The 14,843-nt window shown below is 42.9% G+C and overlaps 1 protein-coding gene and 1 pseudogene across 1 annotated transcript in view; one reads left to right on the forward strand and one right to left on the reverse strand.

The window, feature by feature from the left end:
• Positions 1-14,843, reverse strand: part of LOC137518633 (cadherin-10-like) — a 612,711-nt gene that overhangs the window by 166,380 nt on the left and 431,488 nt on the right. The window contains exon 7 of the mRNA XM_068236734.1: positions 7,463-7,650. Coding sequence (XP_068092835.1) covers positions 7,463-7,650 — 188 coding nt within the window. The remainder of the gene's footprint in view (positions 1-7,462; positions 7,651-14,843) is intronic.
• On the forward strand, positions 11,653-14,110 carry LOC137518264 (ATP synthase subunit gamma, mitochondrial-like; annotated as a pseudogene).

Consider the following 14,843-nt stretch of genomic DNA (forward strand, 5'->3'; position numbering starts at 1 on the left):
TTGCCAGAAACATGACCCTGCATAGAAGTCTGGCATTCCTATGTTACAGGCACAGTAGCTGATCAGTCCTGTATGAGATTAGTGCCAGAACGTTTCTACCAAAATTATACATTAATAGTGTAACCTTGTGCTGTTCATCTCTGTCCAGATCTTTTAATGCACCATTTAGTTTGATAGAGCACTGGAGAGCTCTGCACAAGGATAGGACAAAAGTGTGTTGCTGGGGAGTATGTTCTACACAGCAAGAATTGCAACAGACATTTTATTATTCGTAGTAGTATTATTTACTGTTCTGAAATTGTAATCCTATTCATTGTCACACTTGCTTAGCCAAAATCAATCATATCATGTACAGTATTCATTTTTTTCTTTTTTTTTTTGCTTTAGTAGGAACATAGCTGTGTGGGTGAACTAATTAATAGTAGAGCACCACCAAATTTTCTGAACAGCAGAGTTTCGATGAATTACATTATGACAACTGTTCTTCCCATTTAGTGCTCCTGACACTTGCTTCTGCAAGCATAAAAGCTTCAATGAGTTTATTTCAGCATTTTTCAGCCTATTTACTTTAACTCTGAGCCACAACAGGATGAAAGAGATAAGCCTGCAACATGCCACCGTATCAAAATCCAGATCTACAGAGGAATATGGAATTAACAGATATGTTTTGAAGGAAAGTGATACAGAAAACCTGTGAAATGCCATGTTATTGTACAAATCAGTTTTGGCATGACACAGTATAGTCACACTGCTCAGCAGCAACCTCTAGTGTGATATGCCAGCAAAAGTGACACAGAGTAATGCCATTTTGACAAAGATTCAGATCTTAGCAGTTGTATGCCACTGTATCTTAACTCATATTAACAATGGGATGAAAGCACACTCACAAAGAAAAGTTGTGTGTTCTTCTCGGTTCTGCAATATATTACAGATCAGTGGCTGAGACCAAACAGGCTTTAGTATACATTATACTTGAGACAAGCTAAGAACCTTTGACTGCACTTTTTAATGCTTTGTTGGAACTATGACAGGCTGTTCTCCGTGGAAATGATGGAGCAGCATGCTTTGACTAATAGGTTTGAATGTATCAAGGAAGATGCTACACACAGTACACACAGCCTTTTATTCAATATCAAAGAAGTTTAAAACTCTATGAAAAGTTTTCAAAAAGCATTCTTAACTTAGATCTAAAAATAAGTGATTGAGACTGACCATGAAACAGACTTAGTGTGCATTTGATTTTTGTTCTGTAGTAGCTGAACAATAAGTCAATAAGTAAGTATGTGGTAAAACTTTGCTAACCTTATATAGACCTAGAAACAACAAACAAACTATTCATAATCATTGTGGAACTTAAAGAAAACCTGTAACAAAAGAAAAACTCCCCTGGGGGGTACTCACCTCGGGTGGGGGAAGCCTCTGCATCCTATTGAGGCTTCCCCTGTCCTTCTCGGTCCCACGGCGACAGTGATAACGCTCCCTGAACAGTGGGGATGTACTGTACATATTTACCTTCCTGGCTCCAGCGCAGGCGCAGTATCGTCTCTCAGCTCAGAGATAGGCGGAAATAGCCGATCGCTGTTGGCCCCCTCTACTACGCAGGCGCTAGTCTCCTGTGCCTGCGCAGTAGAGCGGACCCAACAGAGATCGGGTATTTTCGCCTATCTCTGTGTGGAGAGCCGCAACAGTGCCCCCGCTGGAGCCAGGAATGGTAAATAAATCATCGCTTATCAGCGCTTGTCAGGCTTGTCGAGGGAGGATTGCTGGACACTTGAGGGAAGCCAGCGCTGCATTACCTGCAGCTACAGGGGAGGGGGGAGCCTCATTGGGTCACTGAGGCTTCCCCCTCCCGAGGTGGCGGGTACTCCCCAGGGGAACTTTTTTTGTTACAGGTTTTCTTTAAATAAACAAGCATAGGAATTATTATTGGTATAAGAAATAGCAGTGGTTCAGCAGGCTACACCAGATTCATGTATGCAATGTGACAGCACCAAGGTCTCTGTAAGGTAGTCCACCTCTCCGTCAAGAACAGGAAAACAAATGTAACCTGAGTTTAATACCTTTAATTATGCAGAGTACATAATGCAGACTAATATGACGTTTCAGACTTATAGTGGACCTGAACTCAGAACTCCTTTCTGCTCTAAAAGATACACAGCAGCATAATAACCTTTAAACAAAAAACATGTATTTGTTACAGCTGATACGAACCCTAAAATAAATTTGCACAGGTTCTACTTCCTGATTCATGGAAGCAGACATATTGTTTACCGTCTGTGCTATTAAATGGGCTTATCTGCCATAGGCAGTCATGTGACACAGGGGAGGATCAAATTACAACTTGTGATTAGACACAAATGAGGGGCAATTAAACAGGCTAAACTCTCTAAATACATTCAGGGTGCATTTCTCTATGTTTTCCTTCTGTCTTGAGTAAGAGTTCAGGTCCACGTTAAGCTTTTCCTCCAGGCACTTGAGAAAGGACTTCCGCCGAAATGTCGTGCTTGATAAAATAAATTAATCCATGACTGTGGTCAAGCTGGGGTCACATTTGTTTTCATATTGATATGTCAAACACATTTTATTATGAACAATGCAAGTACAAAATTATCTTGCAGAATATTCAGTAGTGAGATCATTGTAAATAAGGAACAGAGGCGCCAAAAGTATAAAATTAGATAAAATGAGCTTAAAAACCAACTTAATTGGCAAAAATGAAGGAGGAAGTGGTGGTCTTACCTCCCTCAAGCAGACACGGCAACGACTGCAATTCAGACAGTCAAAGACATTTATTAGAAACTCCCAAAAAATTGCAACGCATTTCGCAGGCTCAATTCCGCTTCATCAGGCAATACAGGGAGGAGTATCAAGCGATCTGCACAAGGATTCAAGTTAAGCGCCTCTCACAGAGAGTGACTTCTTAATCCTGAGTGGTGTCAGGATAATCTCCCCACCTGACTTTACAGTGGTTGCCTGCTGGTGACCCTGACTTGTGAGTATCTAGCAATATGAATGTATTGCCCCCTTATCCAGTACGTATTACACTATTGGGGCTCTTGGTGTTCCCTGTTTTTATCTCTTTGCAAGTAGTGAGATCATGTTCAGTATTTATGTTAAAAGGCTACATTTTCTCTTTACCATTATTGTAAAGTTTGCAAACTGAATTAGTGAATTAAAAACAAGAAAATGCATTAATGTTTCAAAAAGGAACTCCAGATCCAGGCAATCACAAGTCAGATAGTGATATAAATTGAGCATCAGCCATGATGAAGCATTACCTATCTATAGCTACATGACTAAATGATGCCCTTTCACTGCCTTTTTAAAAAATTGAATACATTTTACTGTGTTTCTATACCAATAACATACCTAACAATAGGAGTTGAAGGATTCCTTATGCTGGGCATACACGACTCGATTTTGCCGCTCGATTCTTCCGCGTGATCGATACCCCGCTCGATTCCGCAGGCGATTCTCTTATCTTCTGTTTGTTTTCCTTATCTTTCTGCATTGTCTTCAATGCGTAATCGAGCGGCGAAACGATCGGACCGGAGAAATCGGACATGTCGGAAATTATCTATCGAGCCATCTAAATGGCTCAGAATCAAGCCGTGTATTTCCAGCAATATAGTAATGTACTTTTTCACTGCTATATGTACTGCTTTGATCAGAAAGATTGGGCAGCATTCCGTTATTCCAACTATGGCAGTGTCCATAATAAGTACAAAGACAAGCTGAAGAGAATGCATGCCTTTTAGATAAGGGGAATGTTATAAGCATTTAAGCATAATTATTTTGGTTCTGTGTTGAAGTATTATGCAACCAGATATACAAGAGAACATGCACACCATATGTCTGATGCAACTAAAAGACTAAAATATATAGTGCAATTGTAATGTTTGCGGAATCGTTTCCGAGGTCAACGCACCAGACGTGCGCTGACGCGGCGGAAAACCTCCAAAAATGTGTAATTTGGAGAACCCAGGTTAGGTGTAATGCACCAGTAGAGGGCAATTCCCACCAGCAGATGGAGCTGTGGAGTGCAGACGAGCACAGCCTCTGCACGGCCACAGATGCCACAAGGGATAGTACAGATAAGGCAAAGTAGGGCACGATAGCCCTCTAAGAGAGAGAGCACAGAGACAGACTAAATGCGTGTTCCCCAATCTAGTCGCCAAAGCGGGAACGCAATCGCAGGAGAGAGGCGATGCCAGAAGTGACACAAGGCTGAACAGAACACAACACGAGAGTAGCAAAGGCACAGCAAACAACAATGAAAAGATAAGGTAAATAACAAACGCTAGCTAAACGTGAACACCGCACTCATTCGCAACAGCGAGCGCGTTTACGACGCGGTCTCCACACAATAAGCGCAACAGAGACAAGCACGCCACCCTGACTAACGAATGAACACAAATAAAAAAATAACAGGAACGCTTGCTAAACGGCTGCCTTACCTCAGGCAACCACAAGCGTTTGCTCCAGACAGACAGACGAACAGAAAACAGGAATGGGTCAGATCAGATCCACCACTCTTCCGCCAGAGCGAGTGCAATCCAGGTTCAGGGACAGGACTGGAAAGATCCACTGCTCTTTCCGCCAGAGCGAGTGTAAACCAAGTACAGAAACAGAGCTAGCAGGATCCACTGCTCTTTTCCACCAGAGCAAGTGTGATCCAAGTGCAGAAACAGAACTGGCAGGATCCACTGCTCTTTTCCACCAGAGCAAGTGTGAACCAAGTAGATAAACAGAGCTAGCAGGATCCACTGCTCTTTTCCACCAGAGCAAGTGTGATCCGAGTACAGGAATAAGCTAGTAAGATCCACTGCTCTTTTCGCCACAGCGAATGCGATCCAGACAGACAAACAGATGGGGCTACCAGTAGCAACCGCTGCTCTGGTTAGCACCCCTGAGGCAGAATACAGAAGGAGGCACTGCCACTACCACTACGGCAAGTGCGATCCAGACAGATGAACAGAAGGGGCTACCAGTAGCAACCGCTGCTCTGGTTAGCACCCCCAGACAGACAGAACGATTTCCTGTCGACCACCGCTGACGACAGGACAATCGCAGCAGAGAGGCAACACAGACAAAACAGACAAAGCAACCTGACTGCACTAGAGGAGCTGCCTAGTGCAGTCCCAAGAATTACTCTAACATAAACTTTAGCAAACAAACAGGGCTGATACTCTAGGAGAGTTCATCAGAAACAAACCATGAAGGATGACCAGCCAAGGATTCTGGGAGAACAAGGCTTTTATACTGCCAGCCTTCAAAGGAGGCACGTAAAAGGGAAAGAGGCGCCCTGGTGTAATAAAAGCATCTAAAATAAGATTAAAATCGAAAAGTGATATGAGGTAGCTTACCTCAATGACGAAACCTCTGTAGTTAATACAAGGGATTTTTATTAGCACAGGCAACGCGTTTAGCGGGTCTCGGCCCACTTCATCCGGCCAGTAAAAGTGCCAAATAGAAAATATCATCTAGCATAGGGAGCCTCTCGAGAAACAGAGGTTTCGTCTTTGAGGTAAGTTACCTCATATCACTTTTCGATTTTAAGCTGATTTTAGATGCTTGTATTACACCAGGGCGCCTCTTTCCCTTTTACGTGCTAAGTATACCCCCGAACACATCCTGTCCGAGGGGAGGTGGCAGACCACCAGTGGAGTCCCCACGGTGGACTCTGTCCCCCTTTTTCCACTAAGAGAGCGACCATCCTTCCGGTTCTGGCTAGGACCACCCCAAGTGGAGTCGGGTTTATTGTCTCCACCTGCTTCCTGTGGTTGGTTGCCCCCAGCAACCTCCCTTTGTGAGTAGTGCTTCTAATTTATTTTCTTTTATTGTGGTCATTGACATATTGCACTACTGGGCTCCCGTTTTTTGTCTCCTGTGACTTTTTCTACAGGGTGTTCATCCACCCCTACTACAATTGCGTTCAAAGGAGGCAGCTAGGCAATTTGCATAACAAATGTATGAAAATTCCTCAGCAGCAGAGCAGGTCTGAAACTTGCAAAGAAAAGACAGGTCTCTTTTCCAGAGACCTGCAGCCCTCAGACTTAAGGAATGGTCAAACAGCTGTCTGCCCATGCAGCCAGCTGAGCGGATCATTACAGCAATATAGTCAAAAGGGCCATATGCAATTAACTTTTTCTCCTTAGTTTTCTTCTAGTTGATATTTTCACTCCTTGTTGATAAAATGCCTTTTACATCTCCAGCAAGCAAAAAAATATACAAAATCATTTTGATAGTACTTTTTCTACTACTTGTAGTACTGTTTTAATTGCAAAAGTCTGAAAAGTTATTTTAAAAATAAGTTGAAAATTATCTCCTAGGAGAAAACTTAGGAGAAAAAGGGAATTGCATATGGGCCAATGTTTCTTTTACTTAAATACATGGCATGTGTTGTTCTCTTGTATATGTCTGGTATTTTTAAAAATTAAGCCATAGGAATGCGCTTTCAAAAGAAAACAAAGGTTTTGCTCATAGCTGTATTAGCCAATAAATCACTCCGCTCACAATAAGGTGGCTAATCAGAGGCTTCATTTTCCTTTTAACTGATTCCGACTCTGCATACTTCTGCCACAATCGTGCTTTCTTTGCAGCTAATCGCAGCTGACTAATGACTGCTGAGTTTCATGTGATGATCAGAAACCCATTTCCTCAGCTCCGACTCTGTGATCATTGTAAGACAAATAATGTAATTACTAAGTAAAAAGCTCTGATCCACAAGAGGTTAAGATTCATTTCTGGGGTTTTATGAAAGCTTCAAAAGCATAGTTATGTTGTGCACTATCACAATTGTGACTACACAGTGGAGAGTCATAGAAATACCTATACAGGGCTTTGTCAGTGTTCTAGATTACCAAACATTCCATGCAATATCTGTCACAAGTGACTTCAAAGATTTTCAGATATGGGTGGGTTTGTTATGTTTTTTTTTGTTTTTGTTTTTTTGCCAATATGAAACCTTCCCATGGACATGTTCAAGCAGTTATTATTCCCTCTAATGATTAACTCAACTTTACTCAAAAACTGTTGACTCATATTTGCCTAGACTGTACTAATCCTTTGGTGACTCAAATCATAAAACATGCCTGCTGTTATTGGGTCACAAAGACCTTGACTGAGATTTAAACTGAGAAACTTCCTGCAAAATCTCCTATTTATTACTATATACAGTAAAGAACACAACCCAACATTGTTTTTTGTTTTTTTTAAAGCTGCAGAGCAGCGATCTTTTTAGTCACAGAAGAACCATTTTTAGGGATCTGTTCAGAGCTATGTTTTAAATGTAATAATTGCCTAGTTGATTTAGACACTGAGATGAATACAAATGATATTGATATCATGGAGTTTATATCTTCTTTCTCCATGTACAGAGCATGAACAGCACATCAGAACAAACATATTCATCTATGAATCCTTGGATATTTTATATTCCATTCATCATACTATAACATACCTTCCTTATGGTTATTACACCATCTTGTGTTGCCCTCTCTGTTGCAATTTCAAACATGCCCATCTCATCACCATCTGTTATTCTATAACGTACTTCAGCATTTCTTCCAACATCAGCATCCACTGCTTTAATATGACCAACTGTAGATCCAACAGGAGATGCTTCTGAGACACCAAGGTGGTAAGTATCTGCATTTAAGAAGTATCAAAGTCATCATTCGTATAATATAATTTTATCTTCACAGAATCATTTTAAATGTATTGACATCATTTGGAATACATTTGTGTCATAATTAAATCTTACTTCCAAAAATTGAAACGTAGGTTTCTTGGCAGTATTTCAAGTCTTTTTTTTTTTTATGTTAAATGTCACCTTTCATGTCATGTGCATGGAAAGAATAATTTAAATCTAATTATGGGCATTATAAAAAATGGTAACTTTGGGGTCACGCCACAAAGAATGAGATATAAAAGATCATTAACTTAGAATTTTCAAATTACAACAGCTCTCCTACTGCAACTCTGTCTCTGAAGTGCTTAAAATTCAAAAATACTCCATATTCCTTATTCAGTTGCAGTCCCTTCACAAATGGCTGTTTGATATTTTTCCTTTAGTCAGTAGGTGAAAATTAAATAACAAAGAAGTATTTGTAGGGCGACTACAAAGCAGTTAAGAGAAGAGTTGATATAATTTCCTAATTCAAAACTAATGTTCTCTAAAATCTCAGCCTTTGTTAATTGCTCTCTTTTCCTAAAATTAAATAATTTGAATGACCCTGAAGTATACTTGAACACTTTAAATTGAATATGATAAATACATAATCAGTGGTTACTTTCAGTAAAAATGTGTTTTTACTTTCCTCTAGCTCTACTAATTCGTGCTCACCTGGGGCTTTCTGCAGCCCAGTGTAGGTCGGGAGGTCCCACGGCATCCATCTGGCTCTTCTCCCAGGGCCTGCGCATGCGCAGTACTGTCACGCCGGCTGCCATGATGATGCAAGGTGGCCGGCATGTTGACGACAGACGTGACGTTTCAGGAAATAGGAGATCGACACTCGGGCCCAGTGTCGCCGGGAGCCGCCGGGGAGCCATTTCTGGCCAGGCCCTGGGAGAAGAGCCAGATGGATGCCGTGGGACCTCACGACCTACACTGGGCTGCAGAAAGCCCCAGGTGAGTACCAATTTCATTTTTATTTAGAGCTTGGAGTCCCTTTAAGAATAATCAACCAATCCTACGTTAGCAACCAGCTCCCTAGCTACCTATCAACAGCTATCTCATCCTTTTTGTATTTAGGAGAGGTGTGCAGTCATGAAGCTTGTGGGTTTCAGTCTGGTGTTGGAGAGAGAGGAGAGACAGACCCATATTAGTTGTTTTAACATAAAACTAAAGTCTTTTTAAAGACTGTACTGTATATATATAAACCAGAAGTCTTTTTAAAGACTCTGTGAAAAAGAGTTAAATAGAGTGTGAGCTATGTTAATAGTAGTACTAGCTAGGTGTATTTGTGAGAGAGTGACAGTAGATTGTTAATTTGAGTGATACCGTAAATTGTAGTGTAGTGTGCTAGTAGTACTAGTTGCTGTGTGGAGAGAGTTAGACAGAGCCAGCCAGGCCGCAGGCTTAGTGTTTGACAGAGTGAGTTAGGTGATTGATTAGATGAGTGTAGTGCAAGTTTTTTTTTTCTAAATTTTTTTTTTTTGTTTTTGTTTTCTTTATTTAGTTTTTTTTTTATTTATTTTCTTTATTTCACCCCTTATGCAGGAAAATTTTGACAGAGCAGGAGGCGAAGAGAGTTGTGGATTATTTAGATCAGGGACCCTTTACCCAGTCTGAGGAACTTGAAGCTAGTTGCAGCAGCACCAGTAGTGGCCAGGTTCCTCATGACCAGAACCCGACCGCAGCTGCTTCTCTTGACTAGGTTGCTTCCTCCCAGTACTCCCATCCAGAAGTAAAGCACACCTACAATGCTGAGAGAGATGTGGAGAAGGTTTGGGAGGAGGCATTGGAGAAGACCATGGGACCAAGCTCCCAAGAAGTGGTGGGTTCTGTGGTGACAGAAATGGCCACTGTGTTTTCTTCATCCAGTGTCACCAGTCAACATCATCATCACCACCACTCAACTACAGAGGGGTTTGGTGGCCCGGTGGAGGGTCCAGAAGAGTCACTAAGTGAACTGGATATTTTGGATGATGAGGTGGCTGATCGAACGTGGTTGCCACCTGTTGTAGAAACAGAGCAGACGGTTGGCCAGCAGCCTGCAAGTGTTTTCCCGTCTGTCAGTACCCGCCACCAGTCCAATGCTGAGCATCGAAGTGCTAGAACAGGTTGCACCACTGCTGGACGTGCACGCACGTCCCCTGCATAGAATTATTTTACTGTTCTGAAAGAGGATGAATCCAGGGCAGTCTGTTCTGTGTGCTGTAAATCGGTGAGCAAAGGCAAATCGGGCACTGGGTTCGGCACTTCAGGGCTGATAAGCCATCTGCTCAACCACCACAGACGGGAGTTTGAATATGTAAAAAAATTACAATAAGATGGGTGGAGAAAAAGCAGCAGCAACAGGCCCCTCCTCTTTTTTTTCTACTCGTCCTGTCCCTATCCGACCTGCTCAGTCCCATTCAAGTTCAAATCCCTCTGCATGCCAGGCTGGTAGAGGACTCCAGACTTCGGCAAGCACCTCATCATCAGCCTTGTTGGTTTCCTCTGAATCACCAGTGTTCCAGCGTCAGGCCTCTGTACCAGAAATGTTGCAGAGGAAGCGGATGCTCCCTGCAAGTGATCCTTTTGTTGTGGAAAATAATGTGCTCTTGGCAAGGCTGTTGGGCCAACAGCTGCTGCCCTACCAGTTTGTTGACTGTGCCCCCTTCAGACTGATGAACAGTGTTGCTCCACAATGGCGGATCCCCAGCCACCATTATTTTGCCAGGAATGCTATCCCTGCCCTTCACAAGCACATTGTGGAGTGTGTCGGCCGGTCTATGGATCACGCTGTCGGTGGCAAGGTGCACTTCACTATGGATGGCTGGAGCAGCATGCATGGGCAGGGAAAGTATCTAACTTTTACTGCCCTTTGGGTCACCCTCCATGGTGCTGCTGAGGAGGGTGCAAGGTCTGGGGCATCTCAGCTGGTGGTGCTGCCATGTGGGTTGAAGGGGAGGCCTGTTCCACTTCCCTCTTCTACCTGTTCTGTCCAATGCCAGTCTGCCCTTGCTGAGCCTCCCAGCAAGTGGTCCCACTCCTACACTGGTCTGCAGCACCATCAATGCCAAGCAGTGCTGAAACTGGAATCCATGGACGAGAACAGGCAAACCAAATCTGTAATCCTTGCAGCCTTACACGATCAGCAGTTACTGACCCCCCCCAAAAAACTGGACACTGGTGTAATGGTATCTGATAATGGTGCGAACATGCTGGCCGCCATTTCGGAAGGTGGCTATACTCACTTACCTTGCTTGGTCCACGTCTTCAACCTTGTAGTCCAGAAATTTCTACAAACTTTTGATGGGTTGAAGGACACTGTGGCCTCAGCGTTAAAAGTGTCAGCCCACATCCATCACTCCGCAACTGCCACCCGCGGCCATGAAACTGCTGCAGCGCCGCCATAGCCTGCCACAGCACAGGCTTATTTACGATTGCCCGATGCGGTGGAACTCCACCCTCCACATGCTGGAGAGGTTGTGGAAGCAGTGCATGGTGATCAGGCTATAGCTATCTGAGACATCTTCCACCAGAACAGGGCCACTGGACTACATTACTGGGGACCAGTGGTAGCTGATTAGACAGGTGTGCTAAGTGTTGGAGCTGTTTGAGCAGGCAACAAAAGTGGTCAGTGAGGAGTACTGCAGCATATCAGAAGTGCTCCCTCTTGTCTTCATGCTGGACAAGGCTCTTGACAAACTGCTCGAACAGGGGGAGGAAGCCCTACTGAACAGTGGTCAATCAAGTGGGGGAGTGAGTGGGCATGCTCCAGTCCTGGATGAGGAGGCAGCAGAGCTTGTGAAAGCGGAAGAGCCCATTGTCCGGGGGTGGGAAGAAGATTCAGATGATGTGGAGCTGGAGCATGATGACAGTTCTGAGTTTGACAGCTAGGAAGAGGTGATAAATGGCAGACATCTCTTCCCAATGGTTGCACATATGCTCCAGTGCCTCTGTAAGGACCCCAGATTAAAACTCTAATATCAAGGCTCGACATGTGGGTGGCCACCATCTTAGATCCCCGGTGCAAGGGGAAAATGTGCCAGTTCATACCCCCCTCCAAAGCAGATGCCAAGATGAGCCACATCCGGGATGCCCTTCTTCGTTGGGCAGAAGATTTGTTTCCTGCACCTGTATCCTGGGCCCAAGCTACCAAGCCTCATCACACTCCGCAAAGGTCTGGTGGTCCCACTCCCAGCAGCAGCACCAATAGCCAATATGTGAACCTGCTTAGTATGTTGAAGGAATTTTATCAGCCAATGCCAAATACTCCTTCTAACAGCAGCACCACCAGCAGACAAAGTGGTCACCGCCTGCGGCTGGCCCGTATGGTGAATGATTACTTGGGGTCGGCCAGTGCTCCAGACAATATGGAGAGTAATGATGACCCCATGGAGTATTGGACAAAACAACTGGATACCTGACTTGAACTCGCTCAGTATGCACTGGAGGTTCTTGCATGCCCCGCCGCCAGTGTTCTTTCTGAGCAAGTATTTAGTGCTGCAGGTGGGGTGGACACCAATCAATGGACCCGTCTGTCCACAGACAATGTGGACATACTAACGTTCATAAAAATGAATGAGTCATGGATCAGTGACAATTATAAGGCCCCTCTCACTGATTCATAAGATAATGATCCAATACAATAATAAGATATCATATGACTACAATAATTGGCCTACAACAACTCCTGCTGCTCCAAACAACAATTTTTTATGACTGCCATGGAACCACCTCTAGGTCCCATGGCCTATGACAACTCCGTCTCCTGCTGCTCCAAACAACAATTTTTTAAGACTGCCGTGGAACCACCTCTAAATCCCATGGCCTACAACTTCTCCTGCTGCTCAAAAAAAAAATATAATGACTGCTATGAAACCACCTATAGGTCCCATTGCCTACAACTTCTCCTGCTGCTCCAAAAAAATTGTAATGACTGCTGTGAAACCACCTCTAGGTCCCATGGCCTACGACAACTTCTGCTGCTCCCAAAAAAAATTGTACTGACTGCTTTGAAACCACCTCTAGGTCCCATGGCCTACAACTTCTCCTGCTGCTCCAAGCAAAAATTGTAATGACTGCTGTGGAACCACCTCTAGGCCCCATGGCCCACAACTTCTCCTGCTGCTCCGAACAAAAATTGTAATGACTGCCATGGAACCACCTCTAGATCCCATGGCCTACAACAACTTCTGCTGCTCCCAAAAAAAATTGTAATGACTGCAGTGAAACCACCTCTAGGTCCCACGGCCTACAACTTCTCCTGCTGCTCCAAAAAAAATTTATAATGACTGCTTTGAAACCACCTCTAGGTCCCATGGCCTACAACTTCTCCTGCTGCTCCAAACAAAAATTGTAAGAACTGCCATGGAACCACCTCTAGGTCCCATAGCCTACGACAACTCCGGCTTCTCCAAAAAAAAAAAAAATGACTGGTGGAACAGCCACTAGGTCCCATGGCCTATGATGTTTAAAAGATTAGGTTTCAAATGAGATTACTGAAATTGTACCGCCGGAACCCAGAATTCCTTGGAATTCTGCGCAATACCACCGTATTAACGGTTATGGAATTTAACGGTAATGTAACGGTCATGGAATTTCGTTCTGACGGAATTCCAGATTTCCAGGGAACCGGAAATTGCACTTTCTGATCATCCCTACATTTTTTTTAGCTGCTCCTGCTTGGTTTAGGATAGGATTACTTAACTAATTTTTAACCAGTATTCCCAAGTCTTTCTCCAAGTCGAGTAATTCCTGCTGTATCCCACTTAGTTTTTAGGATGTTCTGCTGATGGCATTTTCAAAATGCATGAACTTTCATTTACTGATATTCAATTTTATTCTCCACTGTCTGACCTTGCCTGTAGTCACTACCATTTGTTTTCCCAGAGCAGCATCCTTATCTTTCAGGCACAATAGGATCCAGTCAGGAATGAGTAAACTCTGAAGGATGTTGCAAGACATTTGAAATCCAACAAGAACATCCATAAGATTGGAAATTCCATGAAGACATGTTGGCAACAGTACAGTACTCAAAAGGTGAAAGGGAGCTAAAGCCAAGAGACCATATAGGACAGTCTCTAGAGCTATATGAAAAAGCTGATACTGTATTATGGCTCCTGAAGATAATAAAAAGGGTTTCATAATCAGTTTATAATCTAGCAAGGGTCTCTGATGTTCATTTCATTATTCTGTGGCCATAGTTATTAACAGCAAAATGTCATCACTGTCTATAAATGGAAAATAAATTAAAGTGTTTGAAACTGGGGACAATTTAAGAAAGTTTACAGCAAGCTGCCAACATTTGGGGATGCTTTGCTTATTGCATTTGAACTACTCAACTCTGGGAATTAATTTGACCAAAGATCCATGGTGTGCAATAAATTCAGATTTGTCATCTCCTACAAGACTAAAAAAAACCATTGCTTTGTATTTCATACACTAAGCAACTGATTAACAATTAACAATGGAAGAGAATGGACCTAATACTTACCTTTGTGTCCGGACCCAACTGCTAACAGCTGCTCATTTTAATTAAGATTTTTTTTTTTTTACAACTACTCTTTGCTTTCGGTTTCTTAGCCAGTTTCTAATACACATACATACAGTTTCCCCTAATCGATACATCCCCAGCTTCTGTACCAGGCTCTTTCGAGGACCAGTGTAAAAAACATGTGCAAAGTCAAAGCACCATTAATTGCATCTATTTTTTTTTCCAATATCTAGATTTGCATTTACAACTTCATATATTCTGAGCATATTAGGCATTTGTTTGTGTTGATTGAACATTTATGTGTGTATGACCTTGCAGAATAACCAAAGAGCCTTAAACATTTAATGAACCTGAATCTGAAAACCAATACACACAAAAGTCATGATGCACTATATCCATAACACGTGTATTAGCAAAAAAAAATGTAAGGCCCAAAAAGAAAAAGAAATGGTCAAAAACTGCACCTCCTATTATGTATCAATACAATCAGACTTTATTATAACATGACAACAGTATAAAACATCATTAGAGACCTCTTCTATGAAAAGTCCCACATGTATAGCGGGATTAATGACCCACTCCCAACAGATGCGGGGCTCTGTTTAGGGGATCGATGAGAGTGCAGAAAATGTTGGGGGCTGTCTCTGGTAGGGCAGCCTGTCTAATGTACAAACAAGAGAGGATAACTATGCT

This window comes from Hyperolius riggenbachi, chromosome 5 (assembly GCF_040937935.1).
Source record: "Hyperolius riggenbachi isolate aHypRig1 chromosome 5, aHypRig1.pri, whole genome shotgun sequence".
NCBI lineage: Eukaryota > Metazoa > Chordata > Amphibia > Anura > Hyperoliidae > Hyperolius > Hyperolius riggenbachi.